The sequence below is a fragment of the Ascaphus truei genome, chromosome 15, assembly GCF_040206685.1.
Source record: "Ascaphus truei isolate aAscTru1 chromosome 15, aAscTru1.hap1, whole genome shotgun sequence".
NCBI classification, from domain to species: Eukaryota; Metazoa; Chordata; class Amphibia; order Anura; family Ascaphidae; genus Ascaphus; species Ascaphus truei.
The window spans coordinates 40,468,303-40,483,944 of NC_134497.1; the positions used below are offsets into that span (position 1 = coordinate 40,468,303).

The 15,642-nt window shown below is 46.6% G+C and overlaps 1 protein-coding gene across 2 annotated transcripts in view; it reads right to left on the minus strand.

Annotated features, from left to right (window-relative positions):
- Positions 1 to 9,064: 9,064 nt before the first annotated feature.
- LOC142466854 (uncharacterized) overlaps positions 9,065 to 15,642 on the minus strand; it is a 35,669-nt gene continuing 29,091 nt past the window's right edge. For both annotated transcript variants that reach the window (XM_075572375.1, XM_075572374.1), the window contains one exon: positions 9,065 to 10,945. In XM_075572375.1, coding sequence (XP_075428490.1) covers positions 9,341 to 10,903 — 1,563 coding nt within the window. In that variant the 5' untranslated portion in view covers positions 10,904 to 10,945 and the 3' untranslated portion in view covers positions 9,065 to 9,340. The remainder of the gene's footprint in view (positions 10,946 to 15,642) is intronic.

The following is a 15,642-nucleotide window of genomic DNA, read 5'->3' on the forward strand; positions in this document are numbered from 1 at the left end:
TAAAATTCTTAGATTATGAATCAAATATATCTTTACTTATATGATGTGGCTAACATCTCACATCATCCAAAAGGGAATCAGTAGACACTGTCACTTTAAATCAAAACAAACTCATAAAAATAACACCTATTCCCTTTTGGAAAACTAACTACACTGTAGCTTTAACCCTTAGGCTGCGCTTATAGTGCCGGCGACAGCGAGAGCAACGTCGCGGCAAAACAAATGCATTGCAGCCGTAGCGTACGCTTATAGTAAGCACGGCGCGACGAATTGGTCGCGATCGCTGGAAGTCATCTCTATTTGATTTTCCAGCGACAGTAGCATCATCGTCACGTCGCCGTTGCCGGCACTGCAAGCGTAGCCTTACTAAGACAGCTACGCCAGTTCCCACCCCAAAAACATGCCCTGGCATATGCAACAATGTACACAGTCTCTGCACATACAGTAGCAATATAGGGTTTTGCTTATCTGTTAGTCCAGGTTTTGAACAGACGTCCCTGCTTCAGCGCAGCCTCACGTCCTTCCTTCTTCCTGGCTTTGCAACCCAGGCAGCCCCAGCAACCTCCACGACCACTGTCCAGCGGGTCTAAGGAACTTTCTCTGTCCCCTTCCCTGAGGGAAAACAGTCTCTCTCTGGCTCTTGTGGAAGTTGAAGGGGAGCACAACTCAATCAGTGGTGAATATGCAAAATGAGAAGAGACACAATATAGTGCAACCAAGTCTCTAAAGGTATATCTCCAGATTCAGTAGACTTCTATAAATTCAGAACTCTCTCAGAAGACGGAAGGACGCAAGGCTGTGCTGAAGTGGGGACGTCTGTTCAAAACACGGACTAACAGATACGCAAAACCCTTTATTGCTATGTGCAGAGACTGTGTACATTGTTGCATATGCCAGGGCATGTTTTTCGGGTGGGAACTGGCTTAGCTGGCCATCCAGTTTGTAAGGGTTAAAGCTAAAGGGAATAGGTGTTATTTTAATTAGTTTGTTTTGATTTAAAGTGACAGTGTTTAAATATGTGTAGTGTCACTGATGGAGAAATAAACCGCTGAAGTTGAGGGCTGAGTGCTCCTTGTGTGTATACACGTGTTTGTTCCCCCCCCCCCTTTATACAAAACAAACCCTAGAAGACTGGGTAAGGAAGAGCCTGGGCAAGCGGCAGCGCTATATAAAGGGAGACGTGTGCCACATATGGTGGATGATTGCAGGCAGACACTGAGTTTCAGAAGAAAAAAGTGGGGATTTAAAATGGCCGCCTGGCCGAAATAAAGTGCAGGGTCTGCGAGTGAAGTCTGTCCCACTGTATATGACCAGTTGTGCTTACAGCATACACAGAGAATGTGTGAAGTGTGGATGCAATAGCACCCAGAGGTCAGTAGATGAAGATATGTTGAGGCCCTGAATCCAAGCAGAAAACCACAAAAAAAAAAAAAAGAAGAAAGTGAAAATGGCGTCTAGTAAGTGGTGAATGTAAAGTTTGCCCCGTCGGGTATGAAAAGATTGTTGTGCTGTGTAAAGCTAACACCATAAGCAAAGTGCTGAGTGTCAAGTTTTCCCTGACGGGTTTTAAAAATGGGTGACATGAAATGTTTGTTTTGCAATGTACGTAATCATACAAAACAGTGTCCCTTCAGGCCATACAATAATGATGACGACTTGCACTCGCAGATTATTTTAGTATGCTGGGCCTGTCATGAAGTAGGTCACATGGAAGACGTGTGTCCCCAAATTTTCAGATACAAACAGCTGCAAAAGCAAGCAACGCCCTGTGAGTGCAAGCAAGATGTGGAAGCTTATACCAGTGAGTGTGTGCCCAGTAATACTGATGTCTCTGGAGCTAATAAAGCAAAGAGAAAGAAGAAAAAGAAAAGTATTTCTCAAGTCACAGAGGAAGTGACTGAACCACTTGAGCCTGCGATGTCAGAAAGGCGCAGAGATGTGCTGCAGACCAGAGTAACGGGCGGAATTGTCACGGGAACGGTGGCAAAGAAAAAGGAGGAGCAAAGGGAAGCTGAATTCTTGATCCAAGCTAAAGAGGCCTTAATTTCTGTACTCCAAACTGCCTACCATGATTATAATGTCCTGCAGGAACAATTCGATAAGAAGCGAGAGATTAACGCCCAGTTTCAGAAGGCTAACGCTACTTTACAGAAGAATATACTCCCAGCTTTACGTGTATTACGCTTTGAAGAAAACAGAGTGTCTCTTACGGAGTGAGTTGGAAGAGGTGACGACTAGTCTGGAAAAGGTTAACACCTCAATTGCTACCATGGAGGAAAAGCAGAACAAGTCTGACAAACTGATTGCTAACCTAAAACAAAAATATAAGGAGGCTCTATAAGAGGTTCACACTCTCAGCACACAGGTAGAACACTCACACCAGGAGGGCCACGGTCTAAACACAGAGCTGGGTATGTTGAAGGAAACCCATGAGAATGCCCTGAGTGATTTAGAGACTGTAAAGAAAGAGAATGCAAGTCTGAAAGAGGAAAATTCAGATTTGACTGACCAGGTCAGTGAAGGAGATAAGAAGCTTCACAAAGCAAAAAAAGCGAAGAAGCAATTAATCCAGGAAAGTTAGAAGTGCAGGAAGCACTGCAGAATGCAGAGAGGTTGCAATGTGTCTCCCTGGTGTAGCAAACACAAGCAGCGCACCTATGGCAGAGCCAGCTGCAAGAGGCTAAGGAGAAACAGACGGACGCCGAGCAAAAGCAGCGAGTGCTACAAGAAGCAAGTGTCCAGGCGGCTAACCAAGTACATGTGTTGCAGGAACTACTGAGTACCCAGTGTGTCCCCGCAGAGCAGTGAGCAGCTGAAGGTTACGTTGAGTATCACAAGGGCATAGCTGGAGGCAAAGCTTAGAGGCCAGGTGACTCAGTATAAGAGGGAGCACAAGAAGGTCCAGAAACTAGAGCAAGAGTTGGAGAAGAAGAGAGGCTGCTCAATCCCCAAAAGCCAGTACACTCAGGATAAAGACGTGTGGAAATCACAAGCAGCGGCGACCCTGGTGATGACATCTGCAGAGCTCCAAAATATGAAAGATGCGCTGACGCAAACTCAGAGCAAGCACCGGGAAGAGGTGAAGGCCCTGAGAGGGGACTTGCAGGATCAAATTGAAAAGCTGCAGACGCAGATTGCTGAGCACAAGATACAGCTCGTCAAGAGAGAGGAGGTGTCCGTCGGTCAGGTGGCCTGCCTGACATTGCGCTATGAAACAGAGATGGACGATATCCACAAGCAGCTGGACCACACGGCCAATGAGGGGTCATGGCTGCATCTGGATAAGGTCTGGGAGGAGCACTGGCAGCTGCAGGTCAAGAATAGAGAAAAGGAAATAGAGTTAAACCTTGATCTGAATCAGCTGACAGATGTGGAATCGTGACTCAACTCCAAAGAAGTTAAACTGACAGCCGCACTGAGTGGAAAAAGAAATAGAGAAGGACAGCTTCAAGACCTGAGGAAGGAAATGGAATTTGAGCGTACTGGCCTCAAGGTGGCAGAGAAACAAAAGCTTGACCTTGATCGAGGAACTCGAGGCTCTGAAGAATGAGCGGCACGCTACATTGGACTCTACTGCTATCCAGCAGGAGGTCCTCAGATGAAGTTAGAGAAAAAGGAAAAGGTATTGGCCCAGCCAATCCTACAGAAATTAATGCTCGTGAAGACAAGGATACAGTGAGAGCTAGGGATACCACTCAACTGCAAAACGAGATTACAAAGTGTGAACCGCCTGAGCAAGTGATGCGCTCCAGTAAGCATGACTGCAGTTCCCATGGGACCCAATGTAGATTCCTTACCAGAAGGGCAGCTGCTGTGAGGAGTCAGTCGCGAATGGGACGGAAGTGTGTACGTAATCGTAAACTGAAAATGACCTCACGGATTGTTCAATGATACTCCCGTCAGAGTAAGTTGAGTCAAGAAAGAAAAGCCCAAGCAGGCGAGTCTGCCGAGTGTAATAGAGAAACGCCATGGGGTGCACTTGGGGTTAATGAGAATACCATCCAAGCTGAAATACTGAAGCTAAATGGTGTGAAACCAAACATAGAACTTGAGTGAATGACCGGTCTCTAGTCTCAAACGCTGAAGGTACGCTGATGTAGGAAGGTCCAAAGTCCATCACTGCTGATGCAGAGTTACTGTGGCGGTAGGGAGGGTTTGGCCCGGGGTTAACGGGGTTACCCCCCAAGGGCCCCCCTCTAACGTCGCCAGGGAGACAAGGGGTTAACTGGGCTGAGGCCCAGAAATGTGATTTTACCCTTGTTATAACCTGTAAATGTATTCTTCCCTGTTCCATTGTAATGTCTGGGTTAATCAGTACCTGCATAACACACACACTGGGTCATCAGGGGTTAATTGTGTAAGCCCAGTGGGCTAGTTAATGCGTTATCTGTGTATTCCCTTTGCCTCATGGGCCTGCAACTGCCTGTGTCAGAGTGTAAGTGATGTCTGGAACATGAGGGGAAAGGGGGGGAATATTTTAACCTGTCTTGCCTGCCAGCGAGGTATTCTGAGCTGGGGTCTTAGAGAAGAGAAGGTTTTAGCACCCCACATGATAGATGCAGATGGGGGACATATATTTTTGATAAAGTGACTTTTTGCAGTTTGTGGAAATGTCCAGAAACCAAATGGTTTGCCTCATCTGAGTCTAGTCACTTGCCTATGCACGCTTCCTCTCTCCCAGTGCATATCAAAAGGGAGGTGTGAATTGGCCAGATTGGAGCCTGGCTTCCCAGGGGAATTGTTTATGCAAGGAGCAACAGCCCACTTCAAAAGGTTTTATTGATGGGGCCAGGGGGGGGGGCTACCCCCAACAGGATATCAAAAGTGAGTAACTTTATTAAATATAAGAATACTATGAGATGTCCTTGGCTGAAAAGGATAAGAATTACATATGTGTATCCGTTGGATGTAGCCCATCGTTTTGAGGCTAAACCTTGTACATTTACCTGTTACGAAATGCCAGATATTAATATCTCTATTAATTTTCATATTACAATGTAATGTTGGGTCTCTCTATGAACGTCAGGTGTCACAGAATGCAGTAATATATCTCACCTGACTGTATGTTTTACTGAACTCAAATTATGCAATGATTTGCAGTAAATATGAAATTTTGGTTGAAGTTCTGAGAAACTGCAGCCCCCCTGCTATGATAATGAGCAGGGAAGAGGATGCCTTTGTAAACGTGGTAACTCACATTTACACACCAAGGTTTCCTGCAGGAGTGAACATGAAAAATGTCCACCCTGCTTCAAAGGGTTTATTGATGGGGGGGCTACCCCAAGCTGGAAGTCCCAAAATGAGCTTCAAAAGCTTCCAAGGGACATTTGCTAGCCGTCTCGGCACCTAAGGTTACAGATAGAGGGACAAACGGTATATAAACTAGCTGTCCACCCTCTATCAAGTGTTCATGCTGTTCAGGTTCATGCTGTTCGTGTTCATGCTGTTCATTGTTCTTCATGCAAATGATCTTCATGCATGCATGTGACCTGCCTGTTTTGCTGTGATGTCAACACAAATATGGAAGAAGTGGCAGTCTGTAATCCTGCTGGCTGTCTTGCCATAATCTTTACGTAAGTGTCTATATTTTGCCTGTTATTGTATAATCTGTTGTGTTCACCTTTATCAAGGAATAAATTCTATTTATCATATCTAAGTCTCGTCCCAGTTCAAACCCAGGTATATATATATTTATATATATAGTTTTTGGTGTAAATTACAGCCTGTCGCAAGCTACCGTGACAGTTACTTCGTTCACAATTGAGAGCCAAACTGACACAAGACAAAGAGGTAGCAAAGTATCAATCTGCAGGCCAAGAAGGCCTGGTAATTGCCCAGAAGGGAAAAGTTTTCAACTGGAAGACTAGGAAAAGACGGAGAGGACGTCTCCGATGTTGGTGCATGATAATTGTGGTCTGGTCTCTCACTCCAGTAGGAATGAGCTGGGAGGGAGGATATGTGACAGAGTCACTGTCCTTATGGACAAGAGAGCTAGTAGCTATGGGACTTTCCAACTCTCAAAGAGTTAATCCCCTGGTATAGCCAGCAACAGCTGCTGCCTAGTTAATCAGGCTGAATGAGGAAGTGTTTCAAAAGACACAGGAAGGTGCCAGACAGAGCCAGAGAGAGACTGTTTTCCCTCAGGGAAGGGGACAGAGAAAGTGCTTCCCAGCAAGGAAGGCTGGCACAGTTCCTTAGACCCACTGGACGGTGGTCACAGAGTTTGCTGGAGCTGCCTGGGTTGGCAAACCCAGGAAGCAGGAAAGTCGCGAGGCTGTGCTGAAGCGAGGACGTCTGTTCAAAACCTGGACTAACAGATACGCAAAACCCTTTATTGCCATGTGCAGTGACTGTGTACATAGTTGCATGACAGGGCATTTTTTGGGGTGGGAACTAGCGTAGCTTGCCATCCAGTTTGTAAGGGTTAAAGCTACGGTGTAGTTAGTTTTCCCTAAAGGGAATAGGTGTTATTTTTATGAGTTTGTTTTTATTTAAAGTGACAAGTGTTTAAATATGTGTAGTGTCACTGATGAAGAAATAAACCGCTGAAGTTAAGGGCTGAGTGCCCCTTGTGTGTATACACGTGTTTTCCCCCCCACATCCCCTTTATACAAAACAAACCCTAGAAGACTGTGTCAGGAAGAGCCTGGGCAAGCGGCAGAGCTACATAAAGGGAGCAGTTTGCCACATATGGTGGATGAGTGCGGGTAGACACTGAAATGTCTGTAGGTTTGAGAAGAAAAAAGTGGGGATTTAAAATGGCAGCCAGAGATCAAAAGAATCAAACAGGGAGGCCTCTAGAGAAGAGTTATAAGGTCTGATCCTAAAAACCTAGGATACCAACACTACCAGGTCTGAGTCGAGAAGCGTCCTGCAGCACTTATCGCTCACTCTGGGTGTCATTCTTCATTCCACAGTAAACGTTAATCCTGGGCTAGGTTGTAACCTTAAAGGAACAAATCACACTATATTAGTGAGGTCATATTCCTTATTAAGGCCGTCTGGATGTAATGTGCCCAGCTCGTAAATCCAGATGGCCTCCCTTTTCCTAAGTAGATGTAACCTGTTGCCACCTCGTCGAGGTTTAGAAACCACATAAATGATCTGAAATCACATCTGATTTATGCTATGCCCAGCCTGTAAGAAATGTGCAGACACAGGTTGGTTCAGCACCTTGCAACGTATTGTAGATTTGTGCTGGCTGATCCGTTCTTTGACCTTACGTATACTGTAGTTTCCCCTACGTAGGCCAACCCGCAAGGACACTTCAGGAGATATACCACAAAATCCGAGTTGCATGTGGCATAATCTTTAATCCCATATTTTTTGCCGTCCAAGTGTGAGTGAATGTTGGCCCCTTCTGCACATTCCCACACTGTGCACGAGACACAAGGAAAAGAACCTTTAATGGGCACTCCTTTAAACAGTGATCCCAAAGTTTTGGCTGAACCAAAGTCCACCCTAACCAGAGCGTCCCTTAGCGTGGGAGCCTTCCTATAAGCCATGAGAGGAGGGGCTGTAAACGCTTGGCCCAACAGTGGATCCGAGCTGATCAAATGCCAATGTTTCCTCAGGATCCTGGGACTCGCTGTGCTAAAAGTACTCACGAACGGAATTCTCCTGGTCTCAGTCTTGGTTTTTGTAGGTAGCAATAAAGTCTCCCTGTCAAGATTCTCAACTCTCTCTATCTCCCCATTAAGTTCTCCTTCTGGGTATCCACTTGCATTAAACTTCTCAGTCATAAAGGTCAACCTTTCCGTAAGCCTATCGGGTTCACGGACTATTCTTTTCACCCTATAGAGTTGACTTCTAGGGAGTGAACGAATGGTATTAGGGGGATGAAAGCTGCTATAGTGCAAAAGTGTATACCCGTCTGTGCTCTTAGTAAATAAGTCAGTCAGTCTGTAACTGTCCCTCCAGTTTATACACTTTAGTATCCAGGAAACAAACTTCCTGCGCATCCTGGTGCAACATAAATGTACCTATACACGTGTGTGTATACACATATACACATATCTGTTATAATTATAACACATAAGGAAGGGAGTGGGACAGCCAATGTTCCCTGACCTCCGGTCATTTCCCTATATGCTTCTGCTCTATTTAAATATACCGTACCTTTCATTTTCCTGCCCAAACTCCATAGCCACGCCTTCCCTCCAGCGTGTCCAATCACAGTACTCTGCCCACCTGCCCAGCACTTGGTCCTCAGCCAATCACCTGACACCTGTCCCACACCTGCCTGGTAACACAAAGCTTGCTTTTCCGCCAAAACGGAACAAGCCCAAATCAAAACCCAGGTGATCGAGGGGCTTCTACAGTCCCGTGTTCCCCTCCAGCCCTGTGCCCCCACCCCCACAGTCCTGTGCCCCCCCCCACAGTCCTGTGCCCACCTCAGCTAAATGCTTTTCATTCTGAGTTAGAGTTACCAATACAAAATAAAGTTGGGTGTGTATCTCCTGGACACCTCCCTCAGCCTGGCAAAGTGCTTGTGGGGAGGTAACGCCAGCGCATATGTAACAGGAATCTCTGCCATAGAGGTGTGCAAGTAAAACAATCAGTGGGAAAGGTCCCTGTGTGAGGTGGCCCCACTTGATCCATCATTACTGCATATGTATGTATGTTATTAATAAAGGGACACTTAACCCCCTCAGGTGCATTTTCATGTCTACGTGTAACCTGTGAAATAGATGGTCAGCCCTTGCTGCTCTCTAGAGATATTAAAAAGGAACATGACAAACAGTATGTAAAGGCGGCTGCATTAATGTCCTTCACTGGGGACATTAGTCTGCGACACGGTCCTCCACCAGTATTCACAGGACATTCTAGGACATTAGGTCGCAGCCGTTTCGCTGTGACTCACCCCACCGCTGGCTAGTTATATCTTAAGATCCCTCTTACCCTAAAACCCCTACCCCAAACCCTTACCCCCCTTCCCAAAACAGTAATAAAACTTACATAAGAAGCGGATGGTGGCGGAGAGTCTGTCTGCGACCTAATGTCAGTGGCCAATTGGTCGCGGCAAAACTATGCCGATTCACAGCTAAATGAGACTACAGACAGCTTCAGCATAATGGGGAACGCACATTATATTACACACCATGAAAACATAAAGAACATTTTTCTTTAAATAAAAACTACAATAAGAATACAAATAACCTACATTTAAAAGTTATATATATATATATATATTTATATATATATATATATAACATAACATTTTACCACTTTAAAATGCTCGTTTTATGCACCATAAACTAAAATCACTTTTCATTGTGATTCAGCGTAACACAGATACACGTGTGCACTTATATGTGAGCGTCTTAGTCGCTGGTTATCCCTAATCATGCCTGGCTTTAGAGATAGGTCTCTCCCCTGTGTGTCTCCTCAGGCTGGATAAATCACTAAATCCCTTTCCACATTCCCCACACACATGCGGTCTCTCCCCCGTGTGTGTCCTCCTGTGTCTGATTATACTGGATAAGTCACTAAATCGCTTCCCACATTCCCCACATACATGCGGTCTCTCCCCTGTATGTGTCCTAATTTGTGTGTTCATGTGGGATAGCACACTAAATCCCTTCCCACATTCCCCACATACATGCGGTCTCTCCCCTGTGTGTGTCCTTCGGTGTCTGATTATACTGGATAAGTCACTAAATGCCTTCCCACATTCACCACATACATGCGTTCTCTCCCCTGTGTGTGTCCTAATGTGTGTGTTCATGTGGGATAGCCCACTAAATCCCTTCCCACATTCCCCACATACATGTGGTCTCTCCCCTGTGTGTGTCATCTTGTGTTCGTTCAGGTTGGATAACACACTAAATCCCTTCCCACATTCCCCACATACGTGTGGTCTGTCCCCAGTGTGTGTCCTCCGGTGTCTGATTATGCTGGATACGTCACTAAATCGCTTCCCACATTCACCACATACATTCGGTCTCTCCCGTGTGTGTGTCCTCTTGTGTGTGTTCAGGTGGGATAACCGACTAAATGCTTTCCCACATTCCCCACATACATGCGGTCTCTCCCCTGTGTGTGTCAAAATGTGTGTGTTCAGGCTGGATAAGTCACTAAATCCCTTTGCACATTCCCCACATACATGTGGTCTCTCCCCTGTGTGTGTCCTAATGTGTCTGTTCAGTCGGGATAACACACTAAATCCCTTCCCACATTCACCACATACATGTGGTCTCTTCCCTGTGTGTGTCCTCTTGTGTGTGTTCAGGCTGGATAACACACTAAATCCCTTCCCACATTCCCCACATACATGCGGTCTCTCCCCTGTGTGTGTCCAAATGTGTGTGTTCAGTCGGGATAACACACTAAATCCCTTCCCACATTCACCACATACATGTGGTCTCTTCCCTGTGTGTGTCCTCTTGTGTGTGTTCAGGTTGGATAAGTCACTATATCCCTTTCCACATTCCCCACATACATGTGGTCTCTCCCCTGTGTGTGTCCTAATGTGTGTGTTCAGGTGGGATAACTGACCAAATCCCTTCCCACATTCCCCACATACATGTGGTCTCTCCCCTGTGTGTGTTCTCATGTGTGTTTTCAGGCTGGATGACACACTAAATCCCTTCCCACATTCCCTGCATACATGCGGTCTCTCCCCGGTCTGGGTCCTCTTCTCTAGGTTCTGGTCTGATAACCAAGTCAGACTCTTCCCACTTTCTCCAAGAGTCTTTCCTGTGGCAGCTGCTAATATATATGTTTTGGCATGAGAAGCAGTTACATTGTTTATTAAGTGACTTGACTGGTTGAAAGATGCATTTTCGGTCATATTTATTGGAATGTTGCAAGATTGTTCTGTCCTCATCTTTTCCATATACTCAGCTGGGTGTTTGAACTTCAGATGTTTGAGGAGGTAATCCTGACTGCCAAAAGCAACCATTGCAGTTTTGGCATGGGTGGATTATTGGTGCTTGTCTTTTTACTAGACGAGACAAAAAATTTCACTGTTTCACAAACTGTCTTACAAAAGGCCATGAAAGAGAGGTAAGTTGGTATATCATAAAAAGTTCAGGACGAAAATAAACTGTAGATCAAGCATGTCAAACTCAAAGGCTAACACGGACAAAATAAACAAGGTTTAAGTTTAGGTGGGCCGCAAAAAAACAAAAAAACTTCCATTTTCAAAGAAACGTAGGTTTATTTCGGAAAGTACAGTATAAAAAAAAAAGAGAACGATAAAATTAATGTTTTCTTCCTGACACTTGGCATCTCTGACTCTCCCTGACAGACTCTCCCTCTCCCTGACTGACTCTCCCTCTCTCCCTGACTGACTCTCTCTCTCTCTCTCAGACACTCTCACTCTCTCTCTCTCTCTCAGACACTCTCACTCTCTCTCTCTCTCTCAGACACTCTCACTCTCTCTCTCTCTCTCTCAGACACTCTCACTCTCTCTCTCTCTCACAGACAGACACTCTCTCTCTCTCTCTCTCTCACAGACAGACACTCTCTCTCTCTCTCTCACAGACAGACACTCTCTCTCTCTCTCTCACAGACAGACACTCTCTCTCTCTCACAGACAGACACTCTCTCTCTCTCACAGACAGACACTCTCTCTCTCTCACAGACAGACACTCTCTCTCTCTCTCTCACAGACAGACACAGACAGACACAGACAGACACAGACACAGACACAGACACAGACACAGACAGACACAGACACAGACACAGACACAGACAGACACAGACACAGACAGACACAGACACAGACACAGACAGACACAGACAGACACAGACACAGACACAGACAGACACAGACAGACACAGACACAGACACAGACAGACACAGACAGACACAGACACAGACACAGACAGACACAGACACAGACACAGACAGACACAGACAGACACAGACAGACACAGACACAGACAGACACAGACAGACACAGACAGACACAGACACAGACAGACACAGACAGACACAGACAGACAGACACAGACAGACACAGACAGACACAGACAGACACAGACAGACACAGACAGACACAGACAGACAGACACAGACAGACAGACACAGACAGACAGACACAGACAGACAGACACAGACAGACAGACACAGACAGACAGACACAGACAGACAGACACAGACAGACAGACAGACACAGACAGACAGACAGACACAGACACAGACACAGACAGACACAGACAGACAGACAGACACAGACAGACAGACAGACAGACACAGACACAGACACAGACAGACACAGACAGACAGACACAGACAGACAGACACAGACAGACAGACAGACACAGACAGACACAGACACAGACACAGACAGACACAGACAGACACAGACAGACAGACACAGACAGACAGACACAGACAGACAGACAGACAGACAGACACAGACAGACAGACACAGACACACAGACAGACACAGACAGACACAGACAGACAGACAGACACAGACAGACAGACACAGACAGACAGACACAGACAGACAGACACAGACAGACACAGACAGACAGACAGACAGACACAGACAGACAGACACAGACAGACAGACAGACAGACACAGACAGACAGACACAGACACAGACAGACACAGACAGACAGACACAGACAGACAAGACAGACAGACACAGACAGACAAAACAGACAGACACAGACAGACAAGACAGACAGACACAGACAGACAGACAGAGACACAGACAGACAGACAGACAGAGACATACACAGACACACAGACAGACACAGACAGACACAGACAGACACAGACAGACACAGAAACAGACAGACACAGACACACAGACACAGACAGACAGACACAGACAGACAGACAGACACAGACAGACAGACAGACACAGACAGACAGACACAGACAGACAGACAGACAGACAGACACAGACAGACAGACACAGACAGACAGACACAGACAGACAGACACAGACAGACACAGACAGACACAGACAGACACAGACAGACACAGACAGACACACACAGACACACACAGACAGACAGACACACACAGACAGACAGACAGACAGACAGACAGACAGACACAGACAGACACAGACAGACACAGACAGACACAGACAGACAGACAGACAGACAGACACAGACAGACAAGACAGACAGACACAGACAGACACAGACAGACAGACACAGACAGACAGACACAGACAGACAGACACAGACAGACAGACAGACACAGACAGACACAGACAGACACAGACAGACAGACACAGACAGACAGACACAGACAGACAGACACAGACAGACAGACACAGACAGACAGACAGACACAGACAGACAAGACAGACAGACACAGACAGACAAGACAGACAAGACAGACAGACAGAGACACAGACAGACACAGACAGACATAGACAGACACAGACAGAGACAGACAGAAACAGACAGACACAGACAGACAGACACAGACACACAGACACAGACAGACACAGAAACAGACACAGACAGACACAGAGACAGACACAGAGACAGACACAGAGACAGACACAGAGACAGACACAGAGACAGACACAGAGACAGAGACAGACACAGAGACAGACAGACACAGAGACAGACACAGAGACAGACAGACACAGAGACAGACACAGAGACAGACACAGAGACAGACACAGACAGACACAGACAGACACAGACAGACACAGAGACAGACACAGAGACAGACACAGAGACAGACACAGAGACAGACACAGAGACAAACACAGAGACAGACACAGACAGACACAGACAGACACAGACAGACACAGAGACAGACACAGACAGACACAAACAGACACAGACAGACACAGACAGACACAGACAGACACAGACAGACACAGACAGACACAGAGACAGACACAGAGACAGACACAGAGACAGACACAGACAGACACAGACAGACACAGACAGACAGACACAGACAGACACAGACAGACACAGACAGACAGACACAGACACACAGACAGACAGACAGACACAGACAGACAGACACAGACAGACAGACACAGACAGACACAGACAGACACAGACAGACAGACAGACACAGACAGACAGACACAGACAGACAGACAGACAGACACAGACAGACACGACAGACAGACACAGACAGACAGACACAGACAGACAAGACAGACAGACAGAGACACAGACAGACAGACACAGACAGACACAGACAGACACAGAAACAGACAGACACCGAAACAGACAGACACAGAGACAGACAGACACAGAGACAGACACAGAGACAGACACAGAGACAGACACAGAGACAGACACAGAGACAGACACAGAGACAGACACAGAGACAGACACAGACAGACACAGACAGACACAGAGACAGACACAGACAGACACAGACAGACACAGACAGACACAGACAGACAGAGACAGACACAGACAGACACAGACAGACAGACAGACACAGACAGACAGAGACAGACACAGACAGACAGACAGACACAGACAGACAGAGACAGACACAGACAGACAGAGACAGACACAGACAGACAGAGACAGACACAGACACAGACAGACAGACACAGACAGACACAGACAGACAGACACAGACAGACACAGACAGACAGACACAGACAGACAGACACAGACAGACAGACACAGACAGACAGACACAGACAGACACAGACAGACAGACACAGACAGACACAGACAGACAGACACAGACAGACAGACACAGACAGACAGACACAGACAGACAGACACAGACAGACACAGACAGACAGACACAGACAGACACAGACAGACAGACACAGACAGACAGACACAGACAGACACAGACAGACAGACACAGACAGACACAGACAGACAGACACAGACAGACAGACAGACACAGACAGACAGACAGACACAGACAGACACAGACAGACACAGACAGACACAGACAGACACAGACAGACAGACACAGACAGACAGACAGACAGACACAGACACAGACAGACACAGACAGACAGACAGACAGACACAGACAGACACAGACAGACAGACACAGACAGACAGACAGACAGACACAGACACAGACAGACACAGACAGACAGACAGACACAGACAGACAGACACAGACAGACACAGACAGACAGACACAGACAGACAGACACAGACAGACAGACAGACACAGACAGACACAGACAGACACAGACAGACACAGACAGACACAGACAGACACAGACAGACAGACAGACACAGAAAGACACAGACAGACACAGACAGACAGACAGACACAGACAGACACAGACAGACAGACACAGACAGACACAGACAGACACAGACAGACAGACACAGACAGACACAGACAGACACAGACAGACACAGACAGACACAGACAGACACAGACAGACACAGACAGACAGACACAGACAGACACAGACAGACAGACAGACAGACACAGACAGACACAGACAGACAGACACAGACAGACAGACAGACAGACACAGACACAGACAGACACAGACAGACAGACAGACACAGACAGACAGACACAGACAGACACAGACAGACAGACACAGACAGACAGACACAGACAGACAGACAGACACAGACAGACACAGACAGACACAGACAGACACAGACAGACACAGACAGACACAGACAGACAGACAGACACAGAAAGACACAGACAGACACAGACAGACAGACAGACACAGACAGACACAGAC